Source organism: Schistocerca nitens, chromosome 4, assembly GCF_023898315.1.
Source record: "Schistocerca nitens isolate TAMUIC-IGC-003100 chromosome 4, iqSchNite1.1, whole genome shotgun sequence".
Lineage (NCBI taxonomy): Eukaryota > Metazoa > Arthropoda > Insecta > Orthoptera > Acrididae > Schistocerca > Schistocerca nitens.
The window spans coordinates 792924240-792942519 of NC_064617.1; the positions used below are offsets into that span (position 1 = coordinate 792924240).

An 18280-nucleotide genomic window follows, 5' to 3' on the forward strand; every position below is an offset into this window, starting at 1 on the left:
CCATGGGCAGAGCCCTACAATCAGCTCGGAACTTTGACGATCTAACTCGCCAATTGGACAGAATTTGCCAAGTTGCCCCTCAGAATGAAATTAAAAAAAAATCTTTCAGTCAGTACCTAGCCGAATAACTGCTTGCATAAGGGTCAGAGGTGGACCAACACGCTAATAAATTTCTCAATTTCTGAAGCTCTTTCTCTTCAATAAATTAACCAAATTTTATGAAATTGTAACCATATCTTTGGGTGTACATGAACATCACTTCTAGCGATTTCCGTCCCATTAGGATAATTCCTTCGTGGTGCGCCCTTTTTCCTGTCTCTCATTCTCTCTCTCTATTCCTTTCTTTCTTCCTTTCTCTTTCTCTGCTTCTCTCTCAGTGTGTGTCATAATTTGAAAACTATGCTTTCACTAAGATCGAAAGCTACCATAACGCGGAGAGTGAAGTAACGTGACTGGCTTCAGTTTCAGGATGCTGTGGAGAGCTGTTGTGTTACTGGCGACCACCGTGGTGGTGATCTCCAGCGAGAAGGTGCGCTACGACAAGTACCGCGTGTACCGGGTACATACAGCCGACGACGAGCAGCTGCGCTTCTTGGCCAGCTTCGCCAAGTACCACAACGACGTGAGTATTCTGTAAGCGACACGTCTGCATTGTTATTTAAGGAGATGTCTGTTTGCCCTGCATAGCGATCTGATTGCAATTGTACTCAAAGGAGCGTACAACATTAAGTAAAAGATTGTTTTTCTTCTGTCCCAGGATTGCTCACAAGCTTAATGTGATCGAGTCTTATACCGTAAACGCGTTAATAGCCATGGTGAAGTTACTGGTAACGATTCCACAAATATAGTGTCTCTTGCATCAGTCGTGTGTATACTTTCTAAAAACTTTGTTAATTGAACTCTCTCGTGTTCCTACTGAAAAATTATTAATCAACACGAAACGTCTCCATCAACATCTGTTTTTCGGAAGGCACCCCGAGGCGTATGGCGGCGGCACCTCAGAGTCATTTTCATGTTAACTGATGACATCTGCATGGGGTGACTGCCGGTTGGCAGCGATGTCTTGTAGCAACGTTTCAACTGGTTTCCTACTCGTCATCTTCATGCTAAGCGTAGGGACGCTGTGGTGAGATATTTCTCATAGCCGCTGAATTGTAGACTTTTCTATTCAGCCGCTTTTAGACTGGAATGTTGTTGACGGATTGGTACTGTCGCCGAATGCTAACTGATAACAATCGTCCCGGTTGATGAACTTGTCATGTGCTCGTGGTTCCGTCACGTCTTTGAAGATAATCTCACAACGCGTTGGTACGGTATAGCACTTTCGTCACGTGCTTTGCCACAGCAGACTCGTCTGACCGAGGTAAACACTTCAGACATGTATAGTACGGCGCTCCGAGATTCAACATTGCGTCCTGCCATGCCTGCAGTCCTATTTGGTCTCTTAGTGTGCGAAGCATGTCCTTGATTTTGAGTTTTGGCTAGATAGTAACTTTTATGTGGTGTTTGCCCATGACCAAGGTAATCTTAACAGTCGTCGTCCAGCATACGGGAGGAACGGCTGATGAATGGTTGGAGAGCGAGTCTTATTTGTGTCTCCGTGTAGCAGTTCCTGCGGAAAGTTTCTAGCAGAGGCTGCAACTCTACATGCAGACTCTTCTCGCTGCAAATGAATGTGGCTCTGTCGAACTGGTGAGCATCGAATTGAGTTGCACTATATGGTGGCAACTATTAGCGTTAAGGTATAGGTCAGTCTGTGTCTTATTTATTTATTTATTTACATGTGAAGTTCCGTAGGAACAAATTGAGGAGCAAATCTCCAAGGTCATGGAACGCGTCAGTACATGAACTTACCACATAAAAGTAATAACAGATAAAAATAAATGTTCATGAACCTGAAAGAAAATCAGTCCATAAGTTTAAGCAAACGCTATCAGCAATACAATGAGAATCAGCTTAATTTTTCAAGGAACTCCTCGACAGAATAGAAGGAGTGACCCATGAAGAAACTCTTCAGTTTCGATTTGAAAGCGCGTGGATTACTGGTAAGATTTTTGAATTCGAGTGGCAGCTTATTGAAAATGGATGCAGCAGTATACTACACACCTTTTTGCACAAGAGTCCGATCCAAATGGAGGTTTGATTTCTGCCAAGTATTAACAGAGTGAAAGCTGCTTATTGTTGGAAATAAACTAATATTGGTAACAAGAAACGACAATAAGGAATATACATATTGAGAGGCCAATGTCAAAATACCCAGACTCGTGAACAAAGGTCGACAAGAGGTTCGTGAACTCACACCACTTATTGCCCGAACCGCCCGTTTCTGAGCCAAAAATATCCTTCTAGAATGGGAAGAGTTACCCCAAAACATAATACCATACGACATAAGTGAATGAAAATAAGCAAAGTAGACTAATTTACGTGTCGAAGTATCACTCACTTTCGATACCGTTCGAATAGTGAAAATGGCAGTATTAAGTCTTTGAACAAGATCCTGAACGTGGGCTTTCCACGACAGCTTACTATCTATCTGAACACCTAGGAATTTGAACTGTTCAGTTTCACTAATCATATGCCCGTTCTGTGAGATTAAAACGTCAGGTTTTGTTGAATTGTGTGTTAGAAACTGTAAAAACTGAGTCTTACTGTGATTTAACGTTAGTTTATTTTCTACAAGCCATGAACTGAGGTCATGTACTGCACTACTTGAAACCGAGTCAATGTTGCATTCAACATCCTTTACTACCAAGCTAGCGTCATCAGCAAACAGAAATATTTTAGAGTTACCCATAATACTAGAGGGCATATCATTTATATAAATAAGGAACATGAGCGGCCCCAACACTGATCCCTGTTGCACCCCCCACTTGACAGTACCCCACTCAGATCCCACATCACAGCCGTTATCAACATTGTGAATAATGACCTTTTGCTGCCTGTTGCTAAAATAAGAGGTGAACCAATTGTGAACTACTCCCCTTATTCCGTAATGGTCCAACATCTGGAGCAATATTGTGAGATCAACACAGTCAAACGCCTTTGTTAAATCAAAAAAATAAGCCAAGCGTTCGAAACTTTTGGTTTAGCCCATCCAGTACCTCACAGAGAAAAGAGAATATAGCATTTTCAGTTGTCAAACGACTTCTAAAGCCGAACTGTACATTTGATAGCAAATCGTGTGATGTAAAATGATCAATTAACCTTACATACACAGCCTTTTCGATAACTTTTGCAAACACTGATGGCATATAAATAGGTCTAAAATTATCTACATTCTCCCTTTCTCCCTTTTTATAATGCGGCTTTACTACTGAGTACTTTAATCGCTCAGGAAACACCATTCCTAAAGTAAAAATTACAAATATGGCTAAATACAGGGCTAACATGTGCAGCACAGTACTTTAATATTCTACTAGACACTACATCATAACCATGATAGTCCTTAGTCTTCAGTGATTTAATTACTGACTCAATCTTCCTCTTGTCTGTATCACAGAGGAGTATTTCAGACGTCAATCTCGGAAAGGCATTTGCTAAGAAATTTATATGATTTCCTGTAGAAACTAAATTTTTATTTAATTAACCAACAACGCTCAGAAAATGGTTGTTAAATACTGTACATATATTTGATTTATCAGTAACAGAAATATTATTACTGCGAGCTGACTTTATATCATCAACCTTGTGCTGCTGACCAGACACTTCCTTCACAACTGACCATATGGCTTTAATTTTATCCTGTGAATTAGTTATTCTATTTGCATACCACATACTGTTTGCCTTGCTAATAACATTTTTAAGCACCTTACAATACTGTTTGTAATGGGCTACCGTAGATTGATTGTGACTACTTCTAACATTTTGATATAATTCCCGCTTTGTTCTACATGATATCCTTATCCCACAAGTCAGCCAGCCGGGCTGTCCATTACTGCTAGTACCCCGTTTAGAACGTTCTAATGGAAAGCAACTCTCAAAGAGCATGAGAAATGTGTTATGGAAAGCATTGTATTTATCATCTATATTATCGGCACTATAAACATCTTGCCACTCTTGTTCCTTGACAAGTTTTGAAAAACTCTCTATTGCTGTTGGATTAACTTTCCTACGTAGTTTGTAATTAAATACGACGTTGGTTTGAGTACAAAAACCTTTTAATGTTAAAATTTGTGCATCATGGTCTGAAAGGCCATTGAGCCTTTTACCAACAGAATGCCCATCTAGTAATGAAGAATGAATAAAAATATTGTCTATGACTGTGCTACCGTTCCCCTGCACCCTAGTTGGAAAAAACACAGTTTACAACAGATCATATGAATTTAGGAGATCTACCAACATCTTTTTTCTTGTACAATCATGTACAAAATTAATATTGAAGTCACCACATATAACTACTTTCTGGTACTTCCTACAAAGTGAATCCAGAACTCTCTCTAGCTTAATAAAAAATGCTCTGAAGTCGGAGTTAGGGGACCTATAAACAACAGCAATTATAAGTTAGTTTCACTAAATTCAACTAATGTTCCACAACTTTCAAATATCTGTTCAGTGCAGTGTCGTGATACGTCTATGTACTCAAATGAAATACTGTTTTTTACGTACAGAGCCACTCCCCCACCCCGCAAAGAACTCCTTGAGAAACAGCCAACTAATCTGTAGCCTGGTAAAGGAAGTCTCTGAATTATCAAATTATTTAAGTGGTGCTCAGATATACCAATAATTTCAGAGTTAACATCTTTTAGCAGTTCACTAACTTTATCTCTAATACCTCTTATACTTTGATGAAATATGCTAATTCCTTCTCCACTTGGAAACATTACATCCTCTGGAGGTGAGCCCTTAGTTAGAGGCACTTCCTTTAATCAGGTATACCTATCAGCTGACTTCAGTCTAAAAAAGGTGCAGCTCTAACACCAACTACTACAGGAATTTTTCCATGAGTGCTACCACCACCACCACCACCACTCATTGTCTCCTATAAGCTTAGCCAGCCTCCCCTTCCCATACCTATTGAGGTGCAGGCCATGCCTAGTGAAACCGCATCTACTGATAGACCCAACTGGCACCACTGAGATGTGATCCATGCCCTCCGCCATCAGCGCCCCCCCCCCCCCCCCAGCTCCACATTAACGCACCTAACAGCCGCATTAAGGTGAGGCCGATCATGACGCTGAAACAGTTGCACGAAATGCACATTAGTGCCACCAGTTTGAGTAGCTATCTTAACCAGGTCACCACTGACATCATATTCCCCGTCCCTATCGAGACTGTTCCCTGCTCCACCCACTATCACTACCTGATCCTCTTTAGTAAAATTCTTACATAACTCCCCTATGCTTTCAGTCACCTGAGCCAATCCTGCGCTAGGCTTCACAATGCTGGTGACCTGGTACTCACTCCCCAACACTTCCTGCAACTGCTGGCCCACACCTCTACCGTGGAAACTACCTAGCAGCAGAACCTTCTTTCTGCAACTAACCTAGGCCTCCTAATTGCTGAGGACTGCTGCAAGTTACCTACACTGAACTCTGACAGTTGGTCGTATTTATTGCATGTATGCAAAGTAAAACTGTCTGAGTACCTCCTCCTCCTAGCTACCTTCTTTCCAACTGCCAGTTCCCATTCCCCACCACCCTTCACCCTCCTCAACCTATCTAGTTCCTCCTTTGCGCATTGTAACTGCACCTGTAGGGCACAGATCTTACGCTTCTGCTCCTCTATTAACTTGTTTCTACTACAGATTCTACATTCCCAGGAGAGGATCTCCCTAAAATGACCACTGGCTTCCCCACTGCATTCCCCCCAATGAAAATACTTTGAACAAATCCCACACCGTAATCCACTACTCACAAACCTACAACAGAGCCCACACTTTTCACTCATGGTAAAAATTTTACAGTTACTGAAAAAAAACTATAAGTCTACGTTATCAAAGTTAGTTACACCAGTAGAACTATTTAAGAACTAACAATAATGGTCTCGAAATTTCTGCCTACTAAGAAAGCAGCTACTTGTATTAATACTACTACAACACAGCCGATACCAATACCAGCAAAACTTCACAAAATTATTAGTTAAAACCAAAAAATTAAAACGACCACTGTAACACTAAGCGAAGTTAAAACACTATATGAAAATTTTACTGAAATATTTCACTAGAAAGAATAATAAACGTCAGTTGAAAACTAAAGCACGAAATTTACTAAACGACTTCAACACACTGAAAACTCTATAAAACACAGCGAGCGAACGATTACAAAAGTTTATTAAGTCGTTATTTCGCCACAAACGGCACGCAACGCCGCTGAAATATATTAAATTTAATAACTGTATTACAGAGCACAAATAAGTTTGTCAGTACTTAGCTTATATCCGCTACAGCTGCAGTGCACGCCGCAAAATGTAAACACACTACTGAGGCACGAGGCTTAGACAAACGACGAAAGCAGACTGCCTCGTAGACAGACTGCCTCATCGTGCCATCAGGATTCTCCTTTATCAGAATCTCCAAAAACGTTAAGCATTCAGTTACTTCCATCTCCACTGTGAAGCTAATGTTCACTTGTCGGGTATGTTGTTACGGTGACGTATGACCTCATGTAGGTTTTCTTCACCATGCAACCAGCTCATGAAAGTATCCTCCTCGTTTCTGTACAAATCCTTAGGTTTTAAGTGTGCAGTTTCAATACCTTTTTTTCGAAGTGCTCCGTATGTAGGTGATTGTTTCTTGGAGCCACATTAGAACTCCATGCATCCTACGACCTCTTCGTAGAATTTACCAACACATATGGAAGAAAACGGAGGTAAGCGCGTCTCGGAAGAGTTTATCCTGGTCTTTATTAAAGCGACCCTCGAATAGTAGCATCGAGTTTAGTAGCTGCCTCCGTGTGTAGACAGACGTGACGTCGAAGCTCACTAGACCTCGACAGTACATTTGTGAAAGTGGTCCAAGCGACGCTAGTTGACAGTAGTGACCTGGGCAGCTTGGAAATCACGCGAGCGCCGCTGAAAGACTTCATGATGCTATTCGAAGGTCACTAAGCTATAAAGACAGTGATAACCCGTCACCGACAATCAGGTCTGAAAGCGGTGGACTCAGCGGAGAGAATGACAGGCAACACATGGAATAATGCATTGCTTTCATTTACACTGGTCAGTATAATTTTTCTTGCAAAGAACGTGAATGTTGACTGCACAACAGAAGTAAAGGATCACTTTTTCGAATACCCGTAATTTTCTCTCATTGCGACGCAGAAGAAATTTCCTCGAAGGTGCCTACAAACTTCCTCAGTAATGATGCAGAAGCTTGGCGCCCTGCTATCTCACCGACTCTTCAGACAGGAAGGTGTCGGCACAGGCGAATAAAAGGTCAGAGCTGAGAAGTTCATGTGATGTGTCAGGTGGACGCGAAGTTTCACCACAACTCTGCTCAACACCAAGGTGTATGTATCACACGGTGGGAGAGAGGTCACGCTCTCTCTTACCCACATTTTACCCCATTTTTGACGTCTCTGCGATGGAGATCAGAACCGCGACGCCAAGTGTTGAAATCACGTGATTTTCGAATGGGTGGCCAAGGAAACGATTTGAGAAAAACCGCCGCTCAGAGGGTGGCATAAAGGGAGCAAATGAAACCACCGTTTTGGTCTGGTAGTAATTCCCTCAAATTTCGATTTCGAAAACGATAGTTCGTAGAGCCATGAGGAACAGGATGACGTTCTTGACAACCTGTGACACTGCTGACACCTCCGGGCTCTCAACCCTCCTCTGAGGACGTTGTGGGGCTCCACTGCACTGAACGTGATCGCATCCCTTTAGACTGCAATGCGGCCGCAATTTTCTCTCGTGTATCAGACGGAGCCACTAGAGGCCGCTCGAAACCATTCTGCGAAATTTGAATCTGATACGAAGCAGCAAAGGGTGCTTACGCATTTTGAGCCCTCTGTTTCCCGCCCTACTGTGACGTGTGCCCTGGCGCCCTCCGCAGATGTGTGGTCACCGCGACCTACTGCCGTGCGGGAGACGCTGCACTGCAACGGATATTTGCTAGCTAGGAGAACTGGTACGGTACGCACTGAGCCTTGTGAGGCCAACTGAGGAGCTACTTGGTCGATTAGTAGAGGTCCCGAGGTCAAGAAACCCAACATCCTGCTTGCTAACCACACGTCCCTCCATACCGCGTCCGACGACGCCATTGTCAGTGGATGACATAGCGGTCGGTCGACCCTATTGGCCCGTCTAGGGCCAGCACGCGGTACTTTACGTATGCCGTGGTGGGAAGTTTTCTTATTAAAACCGAACTTTTCCACTCTGTCTGCAGAGGAAATCTTCGAGTGGAGTTGTAGCTACAACGAGATGTCCTGCGCAGATGGGGCCGAACGTTGGGTTTCAATAAGATGTACGGAACGTTGGGTTTCAATAAGATCACGGTGTAATAGCTAGGAATATCTTAAGAAGTGTAAGGTAATAAGTGTAAAGATATTTATTTAGATAGGTAAACGAAAGAAACGTTACTCTTCCCTCAGTGTTAAGAACATAGTTTAATTATTTTTCAGAGAGAGCAACGACCTATAACTTATTAAATGGATCATTTTTCTCCATCGTGTAGCTGTTGTATTTAAATCAATAACGTACAAGTACATTTAAATCAAATTTCTATAAATTTTATTTACGGGTCTAGAACTTATGAACGTTTTAAGGATGGATGCAGTGTGTGATGTCACGGAGCGATAAGCATCCTCGATGCGCTGTTTGAAGTGATCTGGAGTTGTGGCTTCGGTGAGATAACCATGTTCCTTCGATACTCCCTATAGCAGTAGGGAATCTCGTTCGGTTAGTTTGTACAACGTCTCCTTACGCTACATAAGCAAGGCAGGTCGGAATCCAAAAACAAATGACGTGCCATCTGCCATGGACATTAACGTGGAACAATCATGCCATACACATCCAACGAGTACGTTGACATGTTGCTAATGCTCGGCTCATGCTGGTGCAACGGTTGATGGAGTACCAATGACTTATGCCTTGAGATATCCTTGTTGAAGAGCTCCATCAGCCATTATGTTCTTTCGTGTTAAACAAAGACTTCGACAAAGTAGAATCAGAAGGTGTGCTGGCAATAGACCAATATCAGCAAAAACTGATCATGTAGAAGCCGTTATTTTTTCTGAGCTACACCAATATTCAAATGTCAGCTTACGAGAAGCTGCCGCAGTAGCTGGGATCAGCTGGCGAATAGTGCACGGTCACGAATTTTATTCGTACCACCTTTCATGGACACAGGACCTGCATGGAAACGATTTCAATCTGAGTTATTTCTTGTGAATGGCCCATGAATAATTTCATCCTAGACGCCATACAAAGCTTTAACTTCTCTGATAAGTACACGTTCAGTGACGCAGTGAACCGACATATTACTGACCCACATAAAATCATAGATGGGTAAGTCATTTCGATGCTCAAAGGAGGTGGGTGATTAAAGTATGGTGTGGAGATCTCTGAGAGGAAATCGTCGATCTACACTACTTCGCAACTGCTCTAAGAGATGACATGTATCGATCTTTTGCTATCGACTATTTAGGTGCAGTCCTTTAAAATGTCAGCCTAGGCATTAGCGGCCGTATATGGATGCACCCAGCGCATTCTGCGCGTGATGTGCAAAAATCGAGCAACAAATTTCCCGGAAGACGGTCAGGAAGCCGTGGACCTCAGGTACGATTTGCACAGTCGCCTGATCTAACATTAGTAGTTTCATTCTTGGGGAATATCTAAGCAACCTCGTTTGTTTCCGAAGACGCAAATCCAGGTAACTTCAAACAGAGAGTGGGGGAAGTTTGTCTCTCTGTGACACTAGCAAGTTTATGCACTCCATGTTGCATGTGCCCTTTAAACTTTGAACAACTTCAGTTTTCCAGGTAAAACTGATGGATGTACCATTTAAAAATATTTTTGTTCATTTTTAAATAGATCAACTATCTGATAGTAAAATATAATATTATATGTTATTTAGAAATTGTAACTCGTAGCTCGAAAATAACTTAATAAACTACATTCATGTTTCTAACACTTACCTTTCACAATACATATTCCTTTAACTTATTATTTTGTGAGGTTAAGAGAAAGAAGACCTGCCTGAAACACCCTACATAAAATTAACGAAGCGATACTATTCGTACGCTTCATTAAAGCCTTTCGGGCTGAACACATGGTTCGTGGTAGCACAAGGAGAAGCCACGAGAAATAATTCGCTCACAAAATGGCCATTTGGAACTGAAACTGCAATTGTGTCAAACATTCTTTGCCGTCTCCTCACCTTCTCATGAAAATAAGTGAATCAAAATGTGATTGTTTGGGTTGTAGAAAGGATAGAACTAACCATAGATTAGTAGATGATGGTACTTTTGCAAAGTACGTATCGATAGCTTAGAAGGCGTTAGGAAGCTCCATAAGGTGTTTATAAAATTTATTTTATTTTAATGATCTTTTCTTTGTGTTATAGAACTGAGTGCACTTCGGGCTGAACACATGAAGAGCGTTAAGCTATAAAATTTCTAAGTTTTGCGGGCTATTACCAAACGCTTATAATAGTTATATATGTTAGAAGTTTTACAAGAATAGTTTAACAGGATCAATTCTAGCAAGTCGTGGGTTTTCTTGGTGACTCTGGTGTGAATATTGTTTCGCACCCCTTTTGGTACAGGATACTATGAGAAATCGCTATAATTATATAAGCGTATTTGCTAGAACAGTTATTAGACGAGCTATAGGCTAAATTGAGATAATTTTCCGTTATCATTTTACGAATTCGGATTCGTTTCCTTTGTACTTGCTTTTCAACCACGTGTTTCACACCAAGTAAGAGTACCTGTTCCCAGTGAACAGTAATCATTAGTGTGTGTTCTTCATTAATGTTCACCCACTCATAATGAATATAGCAGCCTAGTGAATTTATTTTTATTGATTGATAACGATTATTTTTCATGTTTTATTTGCGATGGATGGCGGTACCGCATGGTCTACAACGTGTGGCTACGGATTCTTGTGTACCGTATTGAGCTTCACGATACAATATTAGTTGAGTGAAAGTCAGTACTGTATGGTGAAATGTGCTAGCATTTGGAGTTCCTGAATTTTAATTTAATTTGAAAATCTTGGTGGTAGCTCATCTAAAATATAATTTTGTAATGCCTGTGTCAGTTAAATTCTGTAGACCGCTACAGCAAGTTATCTAAGAACATCACGCATATCAACGTAATTTTGATAATTTCAATTATCTATCTTCAATATAGATCATGAAAGTGATCGCACACCCATTTCATGTTTAAGTATTTTCTCTGATGTGATTTTTAAAGTGTCATTCAGTTCCTTGCTAACTTAATCATGAATAGCTTTACACTGACTAATGCCTTCCTTAATTATAAGGGTGGCATGATAGCTTTTCAGCGCAGTTACGTTATTATGCGATCTGCTTGTAAGAACAGTTCTCTCCTGATCTCCGAAGCTCAGCCTTCCCAATAACAGTGATATTCATACCGTAGTGGTTATATTGTATGCCAGTGAGGATCTTATTTTGTGCGACGATATTACTCATATTTTGCATTAGATGAATCCGTCCTGCTGCCTAATGGTGTGACGATCTTTAATTAGCTCCAGGAGACCAAGATTAATTCCAACTGGGAATTATGATATGTAGCATTTCAGATCCCTATGGTGCTCTTGATATGGAGGAAACCTTTACTCATTCCCACTGAAAGTATATTCCCAATAACTGATTGTATTTGATTCAGGAGGGTAATTAAATAACTGAAGAAAATCAAGTTCAAAATGAGAAAGAGTCATAAGTTTAAGTTCAACAATTTATGGGCAAAAGCAGATCTCTACACCCCCCACCCCCCACTGACTGTAGTGACTGATGATACTGCCAGGAAGCGTTATCTGTTGTCCATTATTACAATTAATCTGAGTGATGAAAGTTAATTAATATTAGTCATTTAATAGGTCGGTCAGTAATTGAGAAGGTACCCTCTTGTCACTAGCCATAGTAAGCAGTGAGACGTAGCTTCAAGCTATAACCCTCAGAACTATTAAGAAATGAGGCAGCCAAGTGCCCATAATAGGTGTGAATAAAACTCAGACTCCATAACAGCAAATGATGAAAATCAAACAAGGAAGTAGGGGTGAGTTTGCAATAGGATGCCATAAACATTTATAGAAACCATTATTACATGAAAACTTAGGACAGTATAGAAGATTTGAAATTAGGTCTTCTAGAAAAGATGTATATTGTTCTTGCAACTGAAAAAAAAATCAACTGTACTATAAGAGGAATCGATGATGAAACGATGAGGCGGTCATTTGGCGATTCATAGCAACAGACATTGACCACCTATGTTGTAATATGCTTTATATCCCACACAGATAAGCAGAGACGTCTAACTTAACGAACTTTACGTGGTCTCGCGTTTTTTTCTTTTTCTGAAGTGCTTTATCTACAACATACTGTTGGACATTAAAATCGCAATACCAAGGAGGCAAATAACGAAATATTGCGTATTGTGCATGTACAGTATAGGAGGAAGAATACGCGATTTAATTTGTGGGTAAACGTGGGTATACAAGGTGTGAAATTTAGTACAGAGCAGTCACCTCTGGCACCAACAATGGCTCTGACGCTGCTTGCCGTCGAGTAGAATTAAGATTTATGCTGCTTTAACGCTCCGTCAGAGTTCATCCATCATAGAAGCCGACGTGTGGTTATTTGCCAGACTTTAGACAACCCGAAGCTAATCGTTTTCAGTGGGTAAACAGCTAGCCAGGGCAACAGTCGAATAACCCCTCTGGCGAGACAGGTCGGGACAGCGCGGGCTGCATGCGGGCTTGCGTTATCTTGTTGAAAGATAATGTCGAAGAGTCCTTGAAAATAGTGCAATGCTGCCGGTCTTAACACATCAGAGATGGAGAACATGCTGTCCAAATTACTGGTTATGCAAACCACACTTAACCGTATTATGTTCCCAAAGTTGCTACAAACGCTAGGTGCTGCCGTTGTATGACGTTGACGAATGCGATCTGGAAACGTCAGCTCCTTCGGTGCCTCCTCACACGGAAATGTCCATCGAGTTGCTGAACACGAAACTGACACTTTTCTGAAAAGCATATGTGGTGGCACTCATGTGTACTGTGAAGTCCATGGGCGTAACACCGTCGGCACACCTCTGTCTCATGCAGCGGCAATGGAAATCGCAACAGTCGCAGTGCTGACAGCCAGTGGTACTACTGACGTCGTAATAATGTCTTCGGAGATATCTGTCTTACTGCAAACAAACCACTGTACCGACTCCAGGTATGTGTCGTGGTCATACGATCGTGTTAGGCTGAGCCAACAACGTCTGTCCACTAGGGCGTTATTCGCTTTAGGCATTGATCTTGCCAAGCGTTGAGTACGGCTCATTGATTCTAAATTCACGTAACAATCACTGGACGCGGAACAATGCGTGCACCAAGATCGAGGTACGATCAACCGGAGTCTTCACAGAGCATGATCTTGCTACTGTCGGATTCTCCTTTTGACAGGAGGCACAATATAATCTTATCTCAAATCTTCAAATGCAGTTTCTAAACGAGGAACTCACTGTGTAATCTTTCCTTATGTACAGAACGCAGGCGGCGTTACTCCTTCTTACTCTCTCTGCTTGCGTTCGAACGCTGATCACTTGCATATCCTAGCATGTAGACTTCGTGCTAACTTGGCTTTTGTAGCAATCCGCCTTCATTGTGCTGAAATTTTAATCATCTACCTTCTGTTACTACTCTCTTAATCGGAAAATAACTTTTGTTTAGCTACATCGTAATGGAGAACGTATGTGTTTCACTTCTGTGGGAGGAAGACAAAATCGTACAAACAGTATGCAACTTTTGCGTGTAGTCTTATGTCACAGGTGGAGAAACGTCTAAGCTCCAGTATCACTTTACCACAAAAAAATATCGTAATGATGCGGGGCAAAATGCAGGAAGCCTTTAAATACTGAAAGGAAAGCATTCACATGAAAATTTTTGGAATTAATTGTACGGAATTCAGAGACATGACAATTTCAAAGTGTTGGGATCAGAAGGAAATTTGCAGTAAAAATATAATTCGACTTTGCTTAATCTTATGGTGCAATGAATATGGACCAACCAGAATCTCATAATTCTTTCTATAGTAAAACGCATCGCCGAGACAAAAGACAATCGATTAACTGTACACTGCACTTTTGAAGATTACAGTGAAGTAATATTACAATATATGCCAAGTTAATTTGCTTGATGCTATCGGTGAAACATCCAGTACTTACCGTAGCATTGTTAATTTGTAAATAAGTTTTAGATCTATAATGTGTTTTAGTAATAATGAACTAGCTGCCAACGTGTTCACTTTTCGAGAACGGATAAAGAGTAGCAAACTCAGCTAGAGCTACTATTCCGAGATAAAACCATGTAGTTTCATTTCAGAACTACATCTCCGTGGCTGATAAAATTTCAGTAACATGCTTTTCGCTGTTTATGATGCCATGTTGTCTATTTATCTAAGTGACAACAGAGTATGTAAAGTTCATACGTGGGACTTGGTATAAGTGAAGCTACCTCTTATCCACAGAGGCTGCATGTTTGAAATTCCCTAGCTCCCTGTTAACCACCCGCAATGAAGGGGTGCGAAAGCAGCTCTGTAACCGGCACTAATGACCAATCGACAACGCCTAGGTTTATGGCACCCATGACAAACGTTCCCGAGGGTACTAGAGTTGTAGAGTAGCATTAACACAATGTCAGCTCTTCTATCTTTAGATCCATAATCAAGCACTTTTAAAATTCCATAGGAGGTGAACGCCATCTTCCTTGATCTTGGAAGGAAGACAGCAAGCATTTGCAAGACCTCGGAGAGCTTCGACGACTTTTTCTGTGACATTCGGGCAGAGAGATCGAGGTGAACATTCGCTACTAAAGATATTCGGACACTAGACGAACCCTTTATCTTAGAACGTTATCGTTTTGTAGAATCTATCACGGGTTTAATTATGTATACAGAGTGTCTCTCCTAAAAGTCAGACGCATTTTCTCTGTTGCTTCGGCAAGTATTTGCAATTTAGTTTGTGCAGTGTGTACATGGAGTCAGCGCAGACGACTACTGCTCACCACGTTTCTCATGCAACGCCCGATGTCACAGCAAAGCGACGGTTTGTTTCGATTTACAAATAAAATGATATTTTAAACAGGAATTTTATGTGTTCATTCTATGGAGCGGTTCTAAAGAAGTCTAGTTTTATTGCCGTGTATTAAATGGGACAGTAAAACACGAGGAGTGCCCAGTACTGCAGCAGCGACAGCACCGGCCTGGCCCGCGCTGACTCCTACCGCCAAGCATGCAGCGCTACTGAGAAGTTCTGGATTCCTGGTTATTCTTTACATTCTACTGCTCCTATTAATACATAAGGATAAAACGAATAACGCATTAGATTAATATGGAACCGCTCTATGCAGTGGGAACTTAAAATTCCATTTTAAAAAACATGTAACGGGAAAGAAACCGAAGCCTTCCATCGACGCTTGTCGTCACTTCAAACACGTGATGAGCAGTATTTGTCCGCATAAATGAAATTGCCGATATCTGCCGAAGTACCAGGGAAAATGAACCTGGCGACTCTTAGGAGAGACACCAGGTATAATTATTGAACATGTCACCCCTTCACTTCTGCAGCGTCTCATCATTGGTGGGAAGCCGTGATGAAAGTTTATCTTGCAGTACACACCGCTCCGTCCGAGAACATCACTTACACAGATGTTCTAACAGATGACATCTAGTTTCAATGTAGTAACAAATACAGTTACATCGATTACCACTCTGAAGAGTGAGCAGGATCTAATCTGCCGAGAAAACGGCCATGCATTGAATTTCTGGCTAGCGTACAATGCAAACGCTTAGTCACATTTTATGAACAAAACAGTCCAGATAATATTTCTTACTTTCACTGTACTAACTTTCCGTTCTCCAAAATAGTATGTTGAGTGAGAGTAAAACGCTTCCCATGATTCTGCAACAGGCGGACGCCAGTGAAGTAGGCCTTTCTGTCCGATAACATTTGTTCAAAACTGGAATGATATAGCCTTTTCCCAACAGCTTGGTAGTCTTCTTACCTGCAATAAATTGCTGCTAGAAGATAAGCAAGTCTGTCTGTTTTCTGATGTCTTCCTTTTTTGAGCTGTGTTATTTCCGCACTTTGCTAAGACACATATTATAGGAATCGATTCGTATTTATTCCGTTCAAAATTTAATACTAAAAGCACCTTTCTTACAGATTCAGTTCTGGAAGGAACCCAGAGTCGTGAACAAACCTGCAGACGTGATGGTGTCGCCGGAGATGCAAACTAGTTTCCTGGAAGGCCTCGAAGCGAATGGAATCCAAGCGACCGTCTACGTGGACAACGTGCAGACGTAGGTCTTAACGTTTACCGTTTATTCACAGTATGATATATCTTGTGGTCGTATCCTTAACGCGACTTTGTCTTAATCTGATCTTGGAGATATTGCCCATGATTCGTCAGTTTCTGCATGTAATCCCTTGTCTTCCACAAATTTTATTCTGATTTCCGCTTTCTAAGAATTTTTGTCGGTCTACAGTCTTTCTTAATTCGTCCTGTCTTTGCACTAAGTGAGATGGCACAGTGACTGGGACAGCTATATCTGCACTTTGCAAACATCCTTATGGTGTGTGGTGGACGGTAAATTGTATACCCCTGTAACTAACCCACTTTCCTAATCCAGTCGTGAAGCGTCCGCGGGAAGAAAAAACGTAGATAAGCATCCGTGTGAGCTATAATTTCTTTAACTTTATCTTCGTAGCCTTTTCGCGAGGTATATATAGAAGGGAGCAATATATTGATGGACGCTTCAAGGGACGCACGGACGCAAGCACACTTTTTGACTGTGCTCCACAATGTGATGCCCAGCGCCTCTTTTGTAACGTCTACCGTTGAAGTTGACTGAATTGACTGACGCTTTCGCATTCACTAAATAGACCTGTAGCCCTGTACCCAACTACGCTGCTCTTCTTCGTATCCTCTTTATATCGCCTGTCATCCGTACTGGTACGGATACCAAACTGATCAATAATATTCAAGTACTTTTCGAGCGATGCTTCAGTAAGCTACCTTTTTTGAGGGTGGATTGCAGATCCTTCGGATTCTTCCAATGAATCTCAGTGAGGCATCTGTCTTATCTGCTGTTACACTCCTGGAAATTGAAATAAGAACACCGTGAATTCATTGTCCCAGGAAGGGGAAACTTTATGGACACATTCCTGGGGTCAGATACATCACATGATCACACTGACAGAACCACAGGCACATAGACACAGGCAACAGAGCATGCACAATGTCGGCACTAGTACAGTGTATATCCACCTTTCGCAGCAATGCAGGCTGCTATTCTCCCATGGAGACGATCGTAGAGATGCTGGATGTAGTCCTGTGGAACGGCTTGCCATGCCATTTCCACCTGGCGCCTCAGTTGGACCAGCGTTCGTGCTGGACGTGCAGACCGCGTGAGACGACGCTTCATCCAGTCCCAAACATGCTCAATGGGGGACAGATCCGGAGATCTTGCTGGCCAGGGTAGTTGCCTTACACCTTCTAGAGCACGTTGGGTGGCACGGGATACATGCGGACGTGCATTGTCCTGTTGGAACAGCAAGTTCCCTTGCCGGTCTAGGAATGGTAGAACGATGGGTTCGATGACGGTTTGGATGTACCGTGCACTATTCAGTGTCCCCTCGACGATCACCAGTGGTGTACGGCCAGTGTAGGAGATCGCTCCCCACACCATGATGCCGGGTGTTGGCCCTGTGTGCCTCGGTCGTATGCAGTCCTGATTGTGGCGCTCACCAGCACGGCGCCAAACACGCATACGACCATCATTGGCACCAAGGCAGAAGCGACTCTCATCGCTGAAGACGACACGTCTCCATTCGTCCCTCCATTCACGCCTGTCGCGACACCACTGGAGGCGGGCAGCACGACGTTGGGGCGTGAGCGGAAGACGGCCTAACGGTGTGCGGGACCGTAGCCCAGCTTCATGGAGACGGTTGCGAATGGTCCTCGCCGATACCCCAGGAGCAACAGTGTCCCTAATTTGCTGGGAAGTGGCGGTGCGGTCCCGTACGGCACTGCGTAGGATCCTACGGTCTTGGCGTGCATCCGTGCGTCGCTGCGGTCCGGTCCCAGGTCGACGGGCACGTGCACCTTC

At 42.3% G+C, this 18280-nt stretch overlaps 1 protein-coding gene across 1 annotated transcript in view; it reads left to right on the forward strand.

The window, feature by feature from the left end:
* LOC126251773 (zinc carboxypeptidase-like) overlaps positions 1-18280 on the forward strand; it is a 173587-nt gene that overhangs the window by 27791 nt on the left and 127516 nt on the right. Inside the window, exons 2-3 of the mRNA XM_049952396.1 lie at positions 463-622; positions 16335-16471. Of these exons, the coding sequence (XP_049808353.1) occupies positions 470-622; positions 16335-16471 (290 nt within the window). The 5' untranslated portion in view covers positions 463-469. The remainder of the gene's footprint in view (positions 1-462; positions 623-16334; positions 16472-18280) is intronic.